A 21,965-nucleotide genomic window follows, 5' to 3' on the forward strand; every position below is an offset into this window, starting at 1 on the left:
CCTTTGTCGGGAAGGTGATGTCTCTATGCATTACAGCGGGTTGGATTTGATAACCAACTCTACAATTTTGTGATGGAATAAAAGAAAACTAAACAGCAGAAAGGCCTCTTGCTGGTTTCCACGAGCTTTGAGAGGGTGCACCTGCCCCCATTGGGAGGCGACAGAGACACAGTTCCAAGCCCTGCACCAGCCTCTTGGAGAATGACAAATGGGTCTAATTTTAAACCTCCCCAGAGCTGCCTCCGTCTTTGTCAGAGAGCCACGTGGCAGGGAGTAGATGAAGCTGGCTCTTCTCTCCCACTCCATCATCCTGTTCAACTGAGGTGCAGGAGAACTGTCTCTTTGTCTGATCCGCCCCCCACTACCCTCTGAAACTGAGCTCAAATTTTTATCTCACTCTGATGTATTTTTTAATTCATCTTTCAACTTTGCTCCTGAGAGGCAGAAAGAGGAAGAAGAAGAAGGGCGTAGGCATGGGCTTTCGACGAGCGGCGAATTTGTTCACCCAGCGCTGCATCAAGATAAATATCATACTTATTTTATTGGTGGAGTTTAATAAATAAGTCATTTTGGGAAGAAAAGAAACTCTGGGGGTTTTGTATATTCAGGGGGAGGGAGAGAGATAGGGAGGAAGCATGTCTGTTTACAGCAAAGTCACCGCAAAATAGGTTTTGAGTGGGAGGGCTTCTCATACCAGCATTATTAGTATTTTTTGAAAGAAAAAAAGAAAGGTTTATATATTCCCCTTTCAAACAGAATATTCAGTTACACTATAACAGGGTGAAAAATCTTCACAATCTTTCTGCCTGCTTTGCCTCTTCACTGCTCCATCAAGCCAGGGCCTCCCTAGAAGACCTACATTTTGCTGTTTTCAACCTCATTGATCTAAAGGAAGGGTGGGCAGCCCCAGGGCTGCGGAACAAAGATAGCCCCCCAGGCATGTCCATGTGGCCTGCAGATCTCTCACTAGGCCTCACACCCCACTCTGGACGTAGCCCTCACTGGTGGGTATGCCTAGAGTAGCGGTCAGCAAACTTTTTCAGCAGGGGGCTGGCTCACTGTCCCTCAGACTTGGGGGGGGGGACTCTATTTTTTGAGGTGTGTGGAAGGAACGCATTCCTATGCCCCACAAATAACCCAGAGAGGTTTTTAAATAAAAGGACACATTCTACTCATGTAAAAACATGCTGATTCTCGGACCATCCGCGGGCCGAATTGAGAAGGCAATTGGGCCGGATCTGGCCCCCGGGCTTTAGGTTGCCTACCCATGGCCTAGAGCAGCCTTTCTCAACCTGTGGGTCCCCAGATGTTGTTGAACTACAACTCCCATCACCCCTAGCTAGCAAGGCCAGAGCTCAGGGATGATGGGAGTTGTAGTCCAACAACATCTGGGGACCACAGCTTGAGAACTGCCGGCCTAGAGGATCAGGGAGAGTGTCTGCTTGGCATGCAGAATGTCTGAGGTTCAGTCTCTGGTGGCATGTTGGGTTAACAGGTAGCAGGTACCCCTTCTCTGGCTGGGACTGCCCCAGATTGCTAGTAAGGTAAAGGTAAAGGGACCCCTGACCATTAGGTCCAGTTGTGGCTGACTCTGGGGTTGCGGTGCTCATCTCGCTTTATTGGCCAAGGGAGCCGGCGTACAGCTTCCGGGTCATGTGGCCAGCATGACCAAGCTGCTTCCGGCAAACCAGAGCAGCACACGGAAATGCTGTTTACCTTCCCGCCTACTTGCACTTTGATGTGCTTTTGAACTGCTAGGTTGGCAGGAGCTGGGACTGAGCAACGGGAGCTCACCCCGTCGTGGGGATTAGAACCGCCAACCTTCTGATCAGCAAGTTCTAGGCTCTGTGGTTTTAGGGAAGCTGCTTACTCTGCTTCCCTAAAAAGGAGATAAAAGCAGAGAAGCAGGTGAAAAGCAATTTAGAGAGGGAGATGAAAGCCAGAGGGAAGTCAGAAGCAGGCTAGGGCATTTGTATATAATTACAGAATTGGGGGTACAGAGACAAGTTTGCATATGCTAACGGCATATGTATAGACACCTCTGGGCAAATTAAGGTATTTTTTGTGGGGGGGCTGGGGGTTGGGGTGTCTCACCAGTAGCAACACTGCCACTTTAAACAGTGAGGGCTTCCCCCAAAGAATTCTGGGAGTTGTAGTTTGTTAAGGGTGCTGAGTGTTGTTAGGAGCCCCCCCTTCCCCTCTCAGAGCTACGATTTCCAGTGTTCCTTGTGAAGAGGGGTTGATTGTTAAACCACTCTGGGGGGAGAATGAAGGGGGTGTCTCAGCACCCTTAATAAACTACAGCTCCCAGAATTCTTTGGGGGAAGCTACAAGTGTCTTAAGTGGTATCATGGCTCTTTAAATGTATGGTGTGTACGTGGCCACAAATCCCCCCAGTGGAACCAATTCTATGCCTTCAGTTGCCCCACATCAAGGAACTCCAGAGTAATCAAGCCGCATCCATACACATTTAGGAAGGCAGCCAGAGTTCATCCACAGGAAGGGGAAGGCTATGAAATAAATTCAGGAAAGGGCAGTGTCCACTCACAGCAGGGGTGGTTGGAGCAAGTAAGAGCAAGAGCCCGGCTGAGCTCAGGAGGCTTCTTGCTTTTCTGCAGCCATTTATTTTATTTATTCGTTTTATGTAAGGGATTGTATATAATGCCCCTCATAAGGCATGCCAGAGCGGTTTGCTGCATAGAGTTCAACGAAAATAAAAACAGTTGGAATCCATCAGCACACTGCACAATTAAAATAGCAGTTGAAAAGAAAAGAAAAGAAAAACCACTAAGTGTTTAAAGATAGCATCCATCCACCACTTAAAATACAAATCACTGACATGCATAAGAGAAGGTGTCTGTCCTAAGGTAAAGGTAAAGGTAAAGGTACCCCTGCCCGTACGGGCCAGTCTTGACAGACTCTGGGGTTGTGCGCCCATCTCACTTAAGAGGCCAGGGGCCAGCGCTGTCCGGAGACACTTCCGGGTCACGTGGCCAGCGTGACATCGCTGCTCTGGCGAGCCAGAGCCGCACACGGAAACGCCGTTTACCTTCCCGCTGGTAAGCGGTCCCTATTTATCTACTTGCACCCGGAGGTGCTTTCGAACTGCTAGGTTGGCAGGCGCTGGGACCGAGCAGCGGGAGCGCACCCCGCCGCAGGGATTCGAACCGCTGACCTTTCGATCGGCAAGCCCTAGGCGCTGAGGCTTTAACCCACAGCGCCACCTGCGTCCCAGATGACGAAATACCACATATAGCCAGCAGGAGTCAGTGATTGCCATGTAGTCTCCCATCCAACATTTTTGCTATTGTTGATTCTGCTTAGCTGAATAAAGCACTACTGGGTCATTGCCACCAGAGCTATACGTGGAACCCCTAAAAGATAATACTAAAAGATAATACTAAAAGATAAACTGATCCCTAAAAGATAATAAAGCAGGTACCACGTGTGCCATAATTTGATGCGGCCACAGATGAGAGCTCAGTTGTTATATGATCTCTGAGATCACTCTGTTTTTTTTTTTTTAAGGTTACAGAAAAAAAAGAAAATATAAATCAAAACAGAACAATCAAAAAAGAAAAAAAAGAACAATACATAAAAAACAAACATCATCCAAGAACAGAAAAAAACAAAGTAAAAAGCCTTTACATCACTTGCTTTCATTTGCCTACTTCCTTGACCTCCTCGCACCTCCCATTTTTGTATTCTAGTTCAATTAGATATTTCAGCAAATCCTTTCCAGCTTTGTTTTTATCTTAATAATTTATCTTAATATACTGTGATTTTGCGATCTCTGAGATCTCTCTGAGCCTCAGTGGAAGGTCTTGGCCTCTGGGTGTGTTGACAGAGAAGATGTTCCTGAAGGGAATTTAAAGGTCTAAGCCAGCATCTTGAGTTGGGCTTAGAAGCACACTGTGGAACCAGAGTAGATCCTTTGCAGACTGGTGAGATATGTTGCCAATGAACTACAGTAATTGCATCCTCTGAACAATCTTCAAGGGCAGCCCCTTGTTTGATGCAGTGCAGTAGCCTAGATGGCATGTTTCCAGCATGTGACTCAGCATTTCTGGACTATCCCTGTCCAGAAGAGGCTGTAGCTGGTGAAGACACCTATCCAGGTTAGAAAGCACTCTGCGCTACTGGGGAGTCAGGCGTCTCAAGTGATAAAGCCAGATCAAGCAGTATTCCCGAACACTGAACTTTCCAAGGGAGTGCAGCCCTATCCAAACAGATTTAATCCTGCCCCTCCTTCCTGGATTAGGGGACCACCCATCACAGCACCTCCATTTCACCAGGAGTCAGTTTCAGTTTATTGGCCCTCATCCAGCCCATTAGCAAGCTCAGATAACAATCCAGCTCTTCACAGGGGACAAGACGGAAGGCCATGGAACCCTGTCACACAAATGCCAAGCCATGCAGGCAGGAGTGGAACCACTAGGCAAAGGTAAAGGGAACCCTGACCATTAGGTCCAGTCATGGCCAACGCTGGGGTTGCGGCGCTCATCTTGCTCTATAGGCCGAGGGAGCCGGTGTTTGTCCGCAGACAGCTTCCGGGTCATGTGGCCAGCATGACTAAGACTTCTGGCAAACCAGAGCAGTACACGGAAACACTGTTTACCTTCCCGCCAGAGCGGTACCTATTTATCTACTTGCACTTTGACGTGCTTTTGAACTGCTAGGTGGGCAGGAGCAGGGAGCGAGCAATGGGAGCTCACCCTGTCGTGGGGATTCAAACCACTGACCTTCTGATCGGCAAGTCCTGGGTTCTGTGGTTTAGCCTACAATGCCACCCACGTCCCATAGTGGAACCACTGCTGTACCCCAAATCCTGAGTCACACAACTGCCCTCAGAGACCACCCTGGTCAAAGGTTTCAGTAGTTTCCAGAGGAACCAAAAGGTCCATGCTCCCATCTCTCTCCAGAAAGAGACCATCCCATGCCAGAATTGGGTCTGAAAGCCAACTTAAATGGGTCGCTAGATTTAGTGGCTTAATAATGATGGGCACAGACCCTCCAAGTGTCCCTATTTTCCAGGGACATTCCTGATTTAGAGAAGCCGTCTGATTTGATCCAGGAATGTCCCGCTTTTCCTTAGGATGTCCCTATTTTCATTTGAGAAATATTGGAGGGTATCGAGTCATCTGGCCCCCAAGCTGTCTGAAGGCAACCCTGTATAGGGAAGGGTGTTTTTTTAAGGTTTAATGTTTTATTATGTTTATATATATATATTGGAAGCTGCACAGAGTGGCTAGGACAACCCAGTAAGATGTGTGGGGCATAAATAGTAAGGAATGGGACATCCCTATTTTCATCTGAGAAATGTTGGAGGGCATGTGGGGATGAGTGGTTGGGTGGGTCCTGAACTGGGGCTCAGCTTAACCACCACAAGCAATACCATCAGGGCAGAATTTTAGAGCAGGAATCTTGAGCCCCCCAGTGCAGAATGTGCAGGGGGTGGCAGCCCATATGCAGAAGGGCTGTCTCAAACACATTACTACCTAAAGAATGCCCCATAGGACCAGGAATTCCAGAATCTAAAATCCCCACTTACTATACCACTGCCCAGTGGCTTGTCACTCATCCTCCTGCTGCACCAGTGCTGAGTTCCCATTTCTAACCCTAGCAGACTGAGCTCCAGACTTCAAGGGTTACACTAGCCCCCTTCAGAATTTCATCAGCTGATCCCCACCCAAGGGCCAATCCCAGCACACCAGGCCTTAGAAAAGTGGAGTCTGTTTGCCTCGCCCTCTCTGAGAAACTCAGGCCACACTCAAACCATGCATTTAAAGCAGGGGCAAAACTAGGCTTCATTTCACTCGGATCAAAGGCCCTGTTTGCTTCTGGCCCATGCTGAGGTCCGGTGTCCATTAAGTCAGTCTCCAAACTCTGCCCTTGAAATGCCTCCAGGGTCCACCCCTCATTCTCCTGGGAAAATGCCCCTCCATCTACAGTGGGGAGACAGTCCATAATGAGGATAAGGAGGTGAGCTGGAGACCCTTAACTTATCTAGGTTTGTTCCTCTGCCCTGCATGATGAAATGGTGAAGGTTTATCTACGATTGGAAAGATGGAATGGCTGGAGGGGGAAAAGAGAAAAACCAGGTTAGCTCCAGAACTGTTCGCTGGGGTTGCCATGGATACCGTTTAATCATCGGGGATGAAGGCTACTGGTTGCCATGGCAACCCACAGGCCCAGAGAGCATCCCGATGCAATAATGTCATCGGTCGGGCTACAGTAACCTTCTTACACTCAAGAACAAGGCTGGGCCTGAACTATGACACCCTGAGGTGGCCATCATGACAGAAGACGGAGGTTGTACACTAATCGCGGGCTCTGGCTCCAGGGTCTGAGCATGGTCAGCTGCCTTGACAGGAGTGACCAGAGCAATGAGTAAAAAGGACTGACAGGGCAACATGCCCCTAGCTTCTTGTTTTGCCACAACTTTGCTTAGTTTAAAGCCACTCTCTCACACGATACATTTAAAGCACTGTGATACCACTTTAAACAGCTGTGGCTTCCCCTAGAGAATTCTAGGAGCTGTAGTTTGTTAAGCATTATTAGGAGGCCTTCCCATTCCGCTCCCAGAGCTACAGTTCCTAGCAAACCCTGGGAAGAGGGATTATTTTGTTAAACCACTCGGGGTGGGGGGATTGTCTTCTAGAAACTCTCAAACCACTAACAAACCACAGTTGCCATGATTCTTTGGGGGGGGGGAAACCATGGTTGTTTAAAGTGGTATGATACTGCTGTAAACATATCAATCAATCAATCAATCAATCAATCAATCTTTATTACGGTCCAGAGACCCAACAAATTGTTACACAGCAATGCACAATTCCACAGGTAGGTGGGGACGCTTTAACGGGTGGAGACCACCCAGGTGAGAATGCAGAGATGAGCGCTCATGAACTATCCAATGAACTACTACCTGAGAGGGCACCATTCTATGCAGAAATACTCACGGACCACTGTCTGCTGACTGCAAGAGCAGTGGAGGAAATTAACATCAAATTAGAAAAGGTAATGTCTCTTCTGATGGAGTTGGTGCTTCTGGAGGCCAGAAATAGCTCTCTCAATACTAAAGAGGCCGACCACAGTGTTGCCCTCCCCCAAGACCATCCTGTACAGGGGTGTAACCGGTCTGGACTTGATAACCGAGAGACTACAAATAGTAAAAATAACAAAAGCGAAAGTAGGGACCTGATCCTACAAAGCACTCAAGTAGCTCTCGATATACAATGGTAAACATACAGTGCAGATGTAGCAAGTATATGAGAGCTGAAAATAATGCCAATATATTTCACATCTGGCAGCCAATGTGCTGCTTTAGTTTCAAATAGTACATGAGGAGGCGAGTCCAAAAAGCCAGGGGCACAGATTTCCATGGCTATCTATTGGCTATGGTGGCTCATTTGACAGAATTAATGTATTTTGGTTTGGGGGGGTGGGGGTTTGACAATAACAATGCCAAATTACAACACTAATCCCAATCATTCAGATGCCAAATTATATAATTTAGGTGGCCTCCCGCGTGCTAGAATTGATGGTTTGGTGGTTGACTTAGTTTCTGCATTCCAAGATCTTATTCCTCTCAATTCCATTCCATTCAAAATAACCATCCCTTATATAACACCTGCAACATTAACGACATCCATTCGTCTTGACACATCAAATTATTTATAAACTTATAGGTGAAGCTATATCCTCATTCCTCCTGTTTGCGACACTTATTCTGTCCATGGTGTTCCTTCCTTCCTTGTTAAAACTTAAGTCTATCTTTTCCCAGCCAATGCTTCCATCATGCCTTGGGCAGAGCTAACATCCCATTGTTGTTTCAGAAGTTCTCCATTGCTCTGTCATGTGGTTCATTGTTTTACAACTTTTACCAAAAATCTCCCCAAAATCCATGTTCACATTGTTTTACAACTTCAACAGCAGCTGCGAAAATCACACTGTCCCAGTATAAGTCCTATTTTCGACATTTCCCACGCCCCTTCTCTACCTAGGAAAGGAGTGATCTCATACACTTCAGATAGCTCAGTAATGAACCTTCTTTGGCAAGCAGGCAGATTTCATTCATCCCCCCTCCCCCGTTCAGCCAAAGATAAGCAAATATACTTCCAATTAAATTACATAAATTCCGAGTCCTTTTAGCATTATTCAGTTCAGTCCACAGATAGTAGAGAATAGGGAAGGGCCTGGGAGAGATTCCCTGCTGGAAATCCTGAAGAGTCTCTGCCGGTCAGTGTAGACAAGCTTGAGCCAGGTGGACCAAGTCAGTACAAGACAACTAGTTGTGTTCCTAAGTCAAGGGCACCACCTAGACTACAGTACCGGCTGGCCTGAACATTTCTTTGTTTGACCCCCACAAAGGCATCAATCCCAGCCTCAGAGGCTTCTTCTTAGTTACTGAGCAACTCACCTCCGGTGTGAGGACACCCCCAGCTCCCTTGGATCATGGCCCCTGCCTGTTGCTCTTCTTATCTGCCTCTGGCCTAGGCGAGCTCACAGCCAGTTCTCCCTAGGGCACTGGACCCCACCTTCCCAGAGTTTGGACCATTTCCAAAGCGTGTAATAAATGGAGGAGCAGTGGTCACCTACAGTTCTCATCACTGAAATGTCCAGACCAGGAAGCAAGAAGAAATACCGACGAAAGAAGAATGGCAGACAAAATTAATGGATAAGATTACAGGAAGGATTCACAGAAGATTGGAAGAAATATACAAACTATTTCAAGAGCAACTGTAATCAACAAATTATGCTAGTAGGACTACAAGAGGTTTTGTAAGGAGGAATATATGAAATATTGCAAAGAAGATAAAGAAGAGAGACATTAGTTATGATACTTAAATGTAATAGTGAAAGTAATAAATGTAAATTAAGTGGAAAAGATTGGAAAATTTTCAGATGTGATTGATGGAAGTAAAAAAAATTGTATAAGATATGAAAGTATGTTTAATAATTGTTGAAAATGATATGTTAAAAAACTAATAAAAATTTATATATGAAATGTCCAGGCCAAGGAAGGTCACGTTTCCTTTACAACTCTGTAGCCAGCTTTTCTTTTCAAGCTTAGAAGGAGAGGAATATGCCTCCATTCTGCCTCACACAACAACGCAGAGCTAGCCAAGCATCTTCTGGGTGCAGCATATGTACTAAACCCCCCCCACTTACCTCTCCTGCATGCCCACCCTCACCCCATCAAATCTCACCCCAGCATCTCTGCAAAGTTTCCTCCTTTCACCTTGATGCTGGTACCACTAGCCCAAATGCCAAACCTTTGCTGTGATTGGGGGGGAGGGGGGGCTTCAGTGGATGTGATTATTGCTGTGTATATTTTGATTTTTGTGTCTTACCTGTAAGCTACCCAGAGAAAATTGTGTTGTGGGGAGACATCTAAATAATGATTTTAAAATAAAAGCAATCAAACAAATTATGGGCATCATTTGTGGTTACATCTGCAAGGAAGAATCTTTTCTTTGAACGGCCCTGAGACCTTCGGGTATATAAAGAAGAAGAAGAAGAAGAAGAAGAAGAAGAAGAAGAAGAAGAAGAAAAAGAAGAAGAAGAAGAAGAAATAGAAGAAGAAGAAATAATTGCTCCAAATCTGAAAATTCAGATCCCCAAAAGTTGTCTGGTGGCTGTACCTTGTGGGCTGTCACTTAAAAGTAGATCTATGAGCTTCCCCCCTACAATTAACATCATGTACTCTGTCACATTGCCTCTTACTCACCCTTTCTCTAAATGAAAAAAGGCCCAAGCACCACAGTCTTTCCTCAAAGGAGATTTGCTCCATACCACTAACATATTCCTGGAAACAGCTTTGTGTCTATGAAACGAATCCTCCTGCTTAGAAGAAATTATTGACCAAAGCAAACAGCGCCTGCCCCTGCCAACATTCCAGGGCTCCCCTCCCTGCTCATAGCCAATATTTCTCATTTTTAAACTCTCGGTTTGAACTTCTCTTCAGCCCCATGAGTCACATCGCCTCAGAAATGAATAACTCTCAGGGAAGGATCAGTGGGAATGAGAATGAATTTCCTTGTGTTGTCAGATTTTAGGTAAGGCATGACTCAGAAAAGAGCAGAGAAAGGGGAACCCCTGGAGTGGTCTCGCCCCCACAGCTAGAAGGTGGTGAACTGAAGAAGCTGCATGTCTGGAAAGAGCAGAGAAGGTTTTCTCATGGAGTTCATAAATACCCTCACATTATGTCTCATGAATAGGGCCAGGGCAGCCCTTTCAGGTAGCAAACTGAGGCAATTCTCTGAGGCAATTTCTGATTGGAAACTGCCCCCCAGCCCCTGGCCCCCAGTTGTTTGCCTGGCAACGTCACTAATGCCATCAAAGACTGCCTGGCAAGGCTCTCCATCCCACATCTTTATCTTGGAAGTGCCAGTGGGGTCCTTCCTCACTGCGAGGCATTTTTGGCAAGGCGGTCAGGAAAATCCCTGCACCACGGGCGCCATTTGCCCCAGTGGCTACCAATACTGTTGAGCCTGGGCATGTTTAGCCTGGAGAAGAGAAGACTGATAGGAGATACAATAGCCATCTTCCAGTACCTGAAGAGCTGTCACATGGAAGAGGGTGCAAGTTTTCTCCTGCTCCAGAGCGGAGGACCCAAACCAACGGATTCACGTTGCAAGAAGATTCCAACTAAACATCAGAAAGAACTTTCAGTGGGTAATAGCTGTTTGACTGTGGAATGGATGGCCACAGATGGCAATGGACTGTTTTTAAACAGAGGGTGGATGGTCATCTGTCAGGTATTATTTTGCTGTGATCCCTGCTTTGCAGGGGGTTAGACTAGATGGTCCTTCGTGATGCTTTCCAACCCTACAATTCTACCATTCTCTCTGTGTGCAAATGTGCTTGCATTAATGTGTGCACTGTGGGGAAGACAGCAGGAATGAGCACTCCATGTCCTGGGAGGGAGAGTGTAAGATCTTATTTTTAACACTGCAACTGGGTCAGTAGCTGCCTGGAGTTGAATGAACGAACCGTATGAGCAAGCACATCAAGGGAAAGTAAAATAAAATCAAGCACACATCGCCTGCTGAAACCCAGCGCAGGAGATGCTCAAGACACCATGCTATGAACTGAGTTGAATAGGATCCAAACTGCAGCAATCTGATTGGTCCTAGAACAATAGGATCCAAATTGCAGCAGTCTGATTGGTCCTAGAACAATAGGATCCAGAATGCAGCAGTCTGATTGGTCCTAGAACAATGCAGCAGTATGATTGGTTGGCAGGAACCACCCAATCATGCTCCAGATATAAGTGAATCCACAACCTGATTGGCTTACAGTAGAATTCCAGAATTAGCCAATCATGTGCAGCCCATTGTGTAAATAATGTATATAAAGCAGATACTTTGAGGGGACTTTCATTCATTCCTCCTCACCACTATGAGCTGAATAAAGAGCATGAAATCACTTTGCGACTCTGAGTATATTTCACACCACCTGCCTAGTGTACCGTCCTAAAGAGCCATACTTCCAATGTGAAAAAGAGAGTCGGTGTGGTGTAATGGTTAGAGCATGGTTAGGCAAACTAAGGCCCGGGGCTCGGATCCAGCCCAATCGCCTTCTAAATCCAGCCCGTGGACAGTCTGGGAATCAGTGTGTTACATTAGTAGAATATGTGCCTTTATTTAAAATGCATCTCTGGGTTATTTGTGGGGCATAGGAATTTGTTCACCCCCCCCCCCCAAATATATTCCATAATGGCAGATGAAGATGGTGGACTATATGGAACTTGCCGAACTGACCGGGAGACTCCGAGACCAGAGAGAAGAGATGGTGGAAGAAGATTGGAAGAATATGTTAATATTTAAATCTTAGAATAGCTTTGGAAGTGGATTTAGGTGGTAGGGTTAGAAGTAGAAGATAGTGTATTTTATAAGTGATAAAATGTGAAGTTTTTTATGGTTAAAGTAAGTGGGGGGGGGGGAGATGGTTAGAAATTATGATATATGTAAACTGCTAAAGATGAAGTAAAATGAAAATCAGATAGGTGGGACTTGGGGAAGCCCACTTAACAATGTTTAGAAAAATAAGGATACGACAAGAACTTGTTTGTATTGTTTGCCTTTTCTGTTTGTGTTTTTTATTTGTGTTACAAAATGAATAAAAAAAATTGAAGAATAGATAGATGATAGATAGATGGATGGATGGATAGATAGATAGATAGATAGATAGATAGATAGATAGATAGTCCGGCCCCCCACAAGGTCTGAGGGACAGTGGACTGGCTGAAAAAGTTTGCTGACCCCTGGGTTAGAGTGCCAGGCTAGCATCTGGGAGGCCAGGGTTTCTATCCCCACTCAGCCACATGAAGCCTTGGGCCAATCACTGTTTCCCTCTGGTTAACCCACTCCGCAGGGTTGTTGTGGAGATTAAATGAGGAGGGCGAGAACCATGTGCTGTGCCACCTTGAGCAGCTAGGATGAAAAACGTTGGCGCTTACGGTATATGCAATGATTTTTTTAAAAATGGAGGGGGAGACAGGAGATAGAATTTGCCAACCCACTAAGTCAGGAATCCACTTTCATCAAGCATGCTTCTCATGTATTGTCTTCAACCACAAATGACAAGAACTTCAGGACAAGAACGTATATTGGAAGCCTCAAGATTCCCAAGACCTACCAACCAATTTGTTCAGCATCCCGTTTGTTTGTTTTTAATTGAAAGGAACTCTGCAGGTATCCTTGACTTCCAGAGAAGGCTAGGATCCCCACCTCTCCCCAAGTAGCCATCAGGGAGTTTCAAATCAATGGGAATTACAGAGTTGGAAGTGGGACCTCAAGGAAAAGCCCAGCATCTGGATCCGGCATCTAGTCCAGCATATTTCTCCCCCACAGTGGCCAAGCAGTGGGGTATGAAAGCAACAGCCTTTTTATGCCATAAAAATGTAAAGGTAAAGGGACCCCTGACTATTAGGTCCAGTCGTGGCCGACTCTGGGGTTGCGGCGCTCATCTCGCTTTATTGGCTGAGGGAGCCGGCATACAGCTTCCGGGTCATGTGGCCAGCATGACTAAGCTGCTTCTGGCGAACCAGAGCAGCGCACGGAAACGCTGTTTACCTTCCCACCAGAGCGGTACCTATTTATCTACTTGCACTTTGACGTGCTTTCGAACTGCTAGGTGGGCAGAAGCTGGGACTGAGCAAATAGTATTCATCTATTTAATAATTACTTGTTCTTTGGGTTGTTGTTTTTTAAGGAAATGAAGGCTGAAATCCTCCCCTCAGCCATGGAGGGTGACCACTGAGTGACCTCAGCTGAACCTATTTCACAGGGAAGTTGCGAGAATATGATTGAGCAAGGGATGGAAAGATGAGAACCATCTTGAGGTCCTGGGAGGAAAAGAAGACTATCAATATAATATGCAAATAAGTATATTTCTAAGGACGTAAGAAGATTCTGCTGGATCAGGCCCATGGCCCATCTCATCCAGCATCCTGTCCTCAGCCCAATATACCTGAAGGAGAGTCTCCACCCCCATCGTTCTGCTCGGACACTGAGGTCCAGCACCAAGGCCTTCTGGTGGTTCACTCATTGAGAGAAGCAAAGTTACAGGGAAACAGGCAGAGGGCCTTTTCGGTGGTGACACCCGCCTTGTGGAACCCCCTCCCACCAGATGTCAAAGAGAAGAACAACTACCTGACATTTAGAAGACATCTGAAGGCAGCCCTATTCAGGGAAGTTTTTAATGTGTGACATTTTAATGTACAGTGGTACCTCGGGTTAAGTACTTAATTCGTTCCGGAGGTCCATACTTAACCCGAAACTGTTCTTAACCTGAAGCACCACTTTAGCTAATGGGGCCTCCCACTGCCGCTGTGCCACCAGAGCACGATTTCTGTTCTCATCCTGAAGCAAAGTTCTTAACCTGAAGCACTATTTCTTGGTTAGCAGAGTCTGTAACCTGAAGCATATGTAACCTGAAGCGTATGTAACCCCAGGTATCACTGTATTCTTAATCTTTGTTGGAAGCTGCCCAGAGGGGGCGGGGTACAAATTATTATTATTATTATTATTATTATTATTATTATTATTATCATGGTCACCCAGATGCCCCAATGGGAAGTCCTAGGGGAAGGGCCCAAGGACCAGAGCCCTCTCTCCTCCTGTGGTTCCTGGTATTCAGAAGCATTGCTGCCTCTGACTGTGGAGGCAGAGCATCGCCATCATGGATAGGGGCCACTGACAGCTTTCTCCTCCATGAATTTGTCTAACCCTCTTTTAAAGCCACCCAAGTTAGTGGCCAGCAGTGTCTCTCTGCAGGAGAGAGATCTCTGGTTTAGCTCTGCACTGCATCAAGAAGGACTTCCCTTTATGTGTCTTAAATCCTCCAAGATCTGACTTCATTGGATGTCCATGAGGTCCAGTGTTACGAGAGAGGTGTTGTGTCATTCACAACTGCATATGTTTTTCTCGTCACCTCTTACGTTTTCTCTAAAGCAAAAATTCCCTAAAGTCTCTAAAATATGGGAGTTTCACTGGTGTGCAGGAGAATGAGGGTCAGTGTGCAAGAAAAGATACAGCTGTTTGACCAGGACTTCCATTTAGCAGTGCTTTAGGCACTCCGCACACAAGGTTTTTGAAGAAGGAATATTGGCACTGCCCTTATTATTTAGCGATTATTTATTATAAGGTATTTTTATACCCAGGGCGGTTTACAAGAAACAGCAAAACAATTAAAATGGAAATGCCAGCACAACATTATTAATAAATGGAAAAGGCTGTGAGATCCCAGAGAGCGTCATAAAACAGTCAGCAGAATTAAAATGGCATTTAAAATGTTTGAGAAAGTAATAAAAGTCTCTGCCTGGTGCTGAAATAATAACGAGAGCAAAGCAGCCCCCTGAATCACAGAACCATAGAGCTATAGAGTCCAATCCCCTGCACTTAGGAATCTTTTGCCCAATGTGGGGATCAAACCCATTAACCTGAGATTAGGAGTCTCATGCCCTACCAAAGGAAAGCTGCCCCACACTGTAACTGTTATGTAGTGAAGTTTCACCCTGGGCCAGCAGGGGGATACTGTATATAGTTTTCACTCAGGTCTGTAGATAGTTTTCCCTCAGGTCCACGTCAGTTATTTTAGGCGGGAACTCGGGGCTGTTGTTACAATGTTGACAGCCGGCTGCCTATAAAAGCAGGCCGGCTGAGCTGTTTGCAGGCAGTTCTATTCCAGCTTACAAAAATAAAGAGCTACTTGGAGAAATCGCTGTGTTGTCTGCTATGTCAACCCACAACTTAACAGTAACCACCCATGAGGCCCTCAGACAGCTGAGACACCCACAGGAGGTCCCCTGCTGAAGATCTATGCAGACACTCAACTATACCCTGGCTCCAAGCTTTGGACATTAAGTCTATGATTCCATCAACATTGGGTTCCATCTAGCATTTTGTTGGATGTAGAGCTGTAGCCAAATAGGAGCCCTACTTAGAGTAGACCCACTAGAGTTTCTTGATGTACATGACTAACTTTGGTTCATTAATTCAGCATCTGTTCGCACAGTGGGTAACCAGCAAGCAGGACCAAAGTATAAGGGCAATCTTAGTCTATGTGCTTCCAGAAAGCAGCATTGAGAAGCATTGCTGCCTCAGAATGTGGAGTCAGAGCGTAGTCATGGTGGCTAACAGCCATCAACAACCCTATCCTTCTCCATGAATTGTCTTCTAAAGCCATCCAAGTTAGTGGCCATCACTGCCTCCTAGGAAAAGGAGTTCCATAGTTTGCTGACCTTTAAAGCCCTAAACAGCCTCGGTCCTGTATACCTGAAGGAGCGTCTCCACCCCCATCGTTCTGCCCGGACACTGAGGTCCAGCGCTGAGGGCCTTCTGGTGGTTCCCTCGCTGCGAGAAGCCAAGTTACAGGGAACCAGTCAGAGGGCCTTCTCGGTGGTGGCACCTGCCCTGTGGAACGCCCTCCCACCAGATGTCAAAGAGAACAACAACTACCAGACTTAGAAGACATCTGAAGGCAGCCCTGTTTAGGGAAGTTTTTAATGTTTAACATACTGCTGTATTTTAATACTTTTTTGGAAGCCGCCCAGAGTGGCTGGAGAGACCCAGCCAGATGGGCGGGGTATAAATAATAAATGATGATGATGATGATGATGCTTAAAGAAGCACTTCTTTTTATCTATCCTGAATCTTCCAACACTGTGTGTCCCCCACTCACCCTCGCCTTTTGCTCTAGCCCTTTCCCACTCTTTTCACACGCACACACACACACACTATAATTGGAAAAAGAAAAATTACCATTTGCTTATAACAAAGCTTAGGGTTAAGTTCGGACGTATGGCAACCAATGTCGGAAGTGGAGATTTTGGTGAATTTCCTTTAAAAAAAGCTCAGAAACATCTCTCTAACATAGCTGGGAGCATTGCAAAGCTCAGAGCCATGGAGCTTTCAGCCACTCACCATCTCAACTTGCCCAGAGTGACATTTTGTGCCATGGGCTTGCACCCTGAGTCATCTAAGTACCTAGTGATACCCTTGAATGAAGGAATGGAAAGCCCAAGGTAAACTGACAAGCTCTGATTCCAGAACTCCAGAACCGGAGAATTGTTCTAGTCATCTAGCCATCTAGTCCAATCTCCTGCAATGCATAAGTATCAAATAATCCAAATCTCCGCAATTGCAAGATATTCTTCTAATTGAATCAAAATTCAGGGGGAGGGGCACAACAAACCAGGGAGATAATGAGAGGAACAAAAGAGTACGTGGGAAGGGGGTAAAAGCAAAATTCACTTGTTTCTGCTTATAATCTGACAATTCTGTTGAGCCATAACAAATCTTTTTTTCCCCTCAAGGTGCAACAGAGGAACCTCGCTTCCCACCTGGAAATAGTTCTGTGCTGAGCAATCCAAAAGTTTGCATCCTCCTTGCACCAACAGAGTTCCACACCGTGTAGCCGCTGTTGGTTAGTCCTTTTGTAAATCCCGGGACCCCAGTCTTATCCATGCGCCTTATCAACCAGCAGATTGAGAAAAGGAAAAAAGCGGTTTACCGTTTCAACCAAGGAAAACATCGGCTAGAGAAAATTACCCCGGCTGAGTGGCCTGTTCCTGCTTCTGGACCGGCTCCGCTGCCTCTGTAGACGTGACCTCCGGAGTAGACGGTAGTAGTAAGAGGGTCTCCCACAACTTCTCCTACCGTTGACCGACATGTCTTCTCGCCCCACGCTGTCTCGCTTTCTTTTTAGATCTCTCTCTTATGTGCAAGGCCAGCCCCCACCCGGATCTTTCTACCTTCTCAGTTTACAGAAGAAAGTAATTTTTTTTTTATAAAAAAGGAGGGGGAGGAGGGAGGGAGGGAGGGAGGGAGGGAGGGAGGGAAGGAGAAGAGGAGTAGGGAGAAATAACAATTTAAGAATTGGGGGTCCTCAAAGGCAGCCATGGGCTATTTCAGAAATAAAAGCCAGCAACACAGTCCATGGCTCCCTAACCAACATTCTCAGCAGCAGGCAATATAAACACAACATAACCATCCCCACCCCCTTCTCCTCTTCAAAGATAAGCTCTTTTTTCAAGAGTTGGAAAAAGGAAGCAGGAGATTGTGAGCAAGTTAAGAAGGGGGAAATCCTGGACTGGACTCCCGCCTCTAGGGATGTCTGGGTCTCACTTGTTTGTCCTTGTGGTTTCCAGCTGGCTAGCACTGCCTGCCACATCTCCACCATGAACCCCTTTGAGGTAGGGAGTAGGAAAGAGAAGTTCAGCTCAAATCTGAACCTGAAGCTGCCCGATTTAATGTGCAAACTCCCTAAAATTTCATACTTCAGATTTTGTTGATGCAGTTATCTGGCCAAAATATGCACAGCAGACGCTTGCACTGAGGAAGTGTACATCATAAAGAGGCAAAAATAACAAAGAAATGTGCTTTTAAATGGTTTAAATGTGTTCCTTAGCTTATTTTTTAAGTGTATTGTTTTGCAAATGCATGGTTTGCTGCCCTGAGGCAAGGCGGGAAATAAATGTCATAAAGAAATAAAGAATCCATATGAAACCATGTTTGCCCAGGTAGTATTTTTCTGGTGTGCTACCTCAGAAGCAAGAGAGTAGAGCCTGGCAGCTGGATCTCACTGAATCCATGATGGAATGTGAAGTTCACAGACAATAGTTTTACATCATCATCACTGGATGATACTCTGAGGTAGACTGCTTCTGAATAGGGAGGCTGTACTTTGAACTGTGAAGAGCTGGCGAGTCCGCCATTCTGCTTCCCACAGCAGTCACAGAATCATAGAACTGTGGGGTAAGAATGCAGCTCTCAAGGAGTTCAACCGCCTGCAATGCAGCTAAAGAACCCCCTGGCAGGTGGCCATCAACCCTGGTTGCCCCAGGAAGCCCCCAATCAGGGCAGAGGCATGGTATTGCTCCTCCCCCTGTTGTTCTCCTGCAGCTGGTCTTCAGTCATCCTTCCTCCTAAGAGTCCAGGCCAGGTTTTGCAGCTCCACACGAGGCACCCTAAAGTAACTTTCTGAAGGCCCTGCGGAGCGGGCCAATCAACACATCATGTTCAGGTCAAGCAAACAAGAACACAGCTGGCTGACAGATGACTCCTGCTCTTCCTGTGGGGTGCGGATGGGGGGGGGATGCCTGCGCCTTCTCTACCACCCCACCTCTGGGAGCTCCTTTTAATATTTACCTGCTGGCCGAAGAGGCTGCTCTCTCAGCGAGAGACAAGGGAGCAAGGCTCCCTCTCCCGCAAAACACAAGAAGCATTTCAAGGAGCCAGTAAGTGGTGGGGAAAAAATGGCCAGTCTCACAGAAGTGCTTCAAAGAAGATAAGGGCCCTTATATAAAAAGATTAATGATACTATCCCCAACCACCACCACCACTCCCTGTTAGAGCAGAACGGAAGCACAATGGGAATGATTAATGGTGGTGGTGAGAAATCATGGGTGGCCAATATGGGGGGGGGGGTGCATCCCTCCCCTGCAGGTGTGAAGGCTGAGCCAGAAGAGGCAGCTGTCAAAGGGGAGCCAAGAAAAAAGACACCAGGGTCGTGGTCATTGTTCTGACTGGTGTGGCTGGACTGCCTGGTGGGCAGCAGCTTGAGATGAGCTATGATCATGGGATCATAGAACTGTAGAGCTGGAAGGGACCACAAGGATCATCTAGTCCGACCCCCTGCAGTGCAGAAATATTTTACCCAAGGTGGGGTTTGAACCCCACAACCCTGAGATTAAGGGTCTCATGCTCTACTAACTGTGCTGGGAGCTGAGATGTGGCTGAGTGGCAGAACACGTACTTTGCACGCAGGAGGTCTCCAATGCAGTGCTTGGTTTGTAAGAATTCTACCTTTTGGTGTGGCAGCACCCCTGCACTTTGGAACGCCCCACCTGTTGATAACAGGCAGTTGTTAGGTGACCCCTTTCCCCTTCAAAGGGCTACAAATCCTAAAGTTTCATTTGAAGAGTGATTGGTTGTAAAACCACTCCCAACTCTCAGCGATGACCAACATGCCATCAAGTGGTCCATGCTGAGCAAAGTGGCCCCCTCAAATATGCCAGTCCCTTTGAGGGATTCACTGGTGGCACAGAAAAGAAGATTGGTAGAAAATAAGAAGTCCAAGATCCAGGATTGTTATGTATTGAAGTTCTCACCCTGGCCACCAGGGGGATTGCGTATATAGTTTTCACTCAGGTCCACATCAGTTAATTTAGGGCTGTTCAGTTCAGTTCAGTTCAGTTCAGTTCCAGCTTGCTATAAAGAATCACTTGGAGAAATCTCTAGGTTGTTGGACCTTTAAAATATCCCCTTCCAAGTTCCTTCCTACATTCCCTCTTCTTATAGCATAGAAAAAGGCCACATGTTCTTCACATGCTAGTCTCTTCGCACACTGAGTTCATCAGGTAGACCGAGAGAGGACACAGGCTTGATTACCTATTCCCAAAGTGACCTAAGGCAGGCAGGACATTTACAGTGGTACCTCGGGTTACAGACGCTTCAGGTTACAGGCTCTGTTAACCCAGAAATAGTACCTCGGGTTAAGAACTTTGCTTCAGGTTAAGAACTGACCTCCAGAACGAATTAAGTTCTTAACCCAAGGTACCACTGTACTCTATCATCTTAACCCCTTCATGCGTTGATTAGATTTAAGCATGTTTGTTATATGAGGTTGGTAATCCCACAGAATTGAAGTGGGGCTCAGCAGGAGAACTTTATGTGATTTTGCCCTTTTCATGTTCAGTCAGAACCATAGCTGTCAACTTTTCCCTTTTCTTGCGAGGAATCCTATTTGGAATAAGGGAATTTCCCTTTAAAAAGGGGAAACGTTGACAGCTATGGTCAGAACCGCCATTTTTGTGTGTGGTGGCTGCCATTTTGGTCCACAATGCTCTGGTGCACTCCAGGGCACTGTGGGAAAAACAAAATGGCTTCTGGGCTGTGACAATGGAACGGTGCTGTTGAGGAGGCTGCCAGAGAGCCCTCAAAGCTGTTTGAGAACTTCACACATACAAACTGGTGTTTTACGATGGTCCAGAAAATCCAAGCTGAATGTTCCCACTAGATAACTTTTTCCTTCAGCTTCATTCTATTACACTCATTAAAACTATACTCAGATAGAAATAGCCTGACATTCAGCAAAAATTACTTTAAGGTTCTCTGGCTCAAGAGAGATTTCTAATCACTGAACATTGCAGTTTGCTCCTGTCCCTAAAAGGCTTTGCTGCAATCCCCACCACCCCATTTTCTAGGGGGAGGGTGGAAATGTTGCTTGCAATTGGACTTCTGAGAGCTCAGATGTATTCCTCAACTTGCGGTGGTTTGTGCAAGATCGTCAGAAATTGCTGGGTCAGCACCAGAAAAAATTCTAAGATGGCTGCAGGGAGACACTAATATTGGTTTGTTTGCTTCCCGAGTGAGAACAGCCTTTCATAGCCCGAGGGCTCTGCCAGCTACATAGAGGCCGAGATCAATCATTCACAAGAGCTGGCAGGGGACACATTGCTACCCAGTGACTGCTGATGCCCTGGGCAACCTGTGCCCCCTGCCGTGAACTCTGTTCCGACCCAAGAATCCCCAGCCAACAGAAACAAAATTGCCTGGCCTTCGTATCCATAAAAATCTGCCAAAAAAATGCAACTTCACAAGCCTGCTCTCTGAATAGCTTGCTATCTTTCTGTCACAGGGCTAGATGTACATACAAGCAGACTGCTCTTTCACACTGGATAGGGTGCCAGGGTCATGATGCTCCCACCCTAGGGCTGCACCCTTCTAGCCACGGTTATCCCTGAACCTGATGTGCCCATATTACAGTGAGAGAACACCAGCTTTGTGTTGGCACCACATCCAGATGTGGGGTCAAATGGGCCAGGCAGGGGCCAGGCCAGAAGAGCGAGTCTCCCTTTTGAAAAGAGCCAGTGGCCATCATGGAGGGGCACACAAGTTCAGGTGTTGGGAACCTGCACCTCTACAGCCTGCATGACCGGAGGTTATGAGGATTGTGGTCAAGGAACAGCAAGGCAGAATTGTGGAGTGGGAAGGGCAGAGCCTCCAAGTGCCCCTATTTTCTAGGGACAGTCCCAGATTTACAGAAGTCGTCCCAGTTTCTGATCTGATTCCAGAATGCCACATTTTTCCTTAGGATGTCCCTATTTCCATCAGAGGGAGGGTATGGAGTTATCTGGCCCCCGAGCCATCTGAAGGCAATCCTGTATAGCAGGCATGACCAAACTTGGCCCTCCAGCTGTTTTTGGACTACAACTTCCATCATCCCTAGCTAACAGGACCATTGGTCAGGGATGATAGGAATTGTAGTCCCAAAACAGCTGGAGGGCCAAGTCTGGCCATGCCTGCTGTATAGGGAAGGGGTTTTTTATATAAAAAAAGTTTAATGTTTTATTATGTTTTTATATATGTTGGAAGCTGCCCAGAGTGGCTGCGGAAATCCAGTCAGATCGGTGGGGTATAAATAGTATTAGTAGTAATAGTTGTAGTAGCATT

The 21,965-nt window shown here is 46.4% G+C and overlaps 1 protein-coding gene across 6 annotated transcripts in view; it reads right to left on the reverse strand.

The window, feature by feature from the left end:
* The window catches only part of DAB2IP (DAB2 interacting protein), a 307,079-nt gene that overhangs the window by 240,579 nt on the left and 44,535 nt on the right, over window positions 1-21,965 (reverse strand). For 2 of the 6 annotated variants that reach the window (XM_079961956.1, XM_079961954.1), the window contains exon 1: window positions 16,853-16,968. The exons of 1 other annotated variant lie outside the window; for it this stretch is intronic. In XM_079961956.1, coding sequence (XP_079818082.1) covers window positions 16,853-16,892 — 40 coding nt within the window. In that variant the 5' untranslated portion in view covers window positions 16,893-16,968. Of the gene's footprint in view, window positions 1-16,852; window positions 16,973-17,060; window positions 17,269-21,965 lie in introns of those variants that run through there. 3 more of the 6 variants (XM_079961955.1, XM_079961959.1, XM_079961958.1) reach the window with 3 other exon arrangements.

Source organism: Podarcis cretensis (genome assembly GCF_951804945.1).
Source record: "Podarcis cretensis genome assembly, chromosome: Z".
NCBI lineage: Eukaryota > Metazoa > Chordata > Lepidosauria > Squamata > Lacertidae > Podarcis > Podarcis cretensis.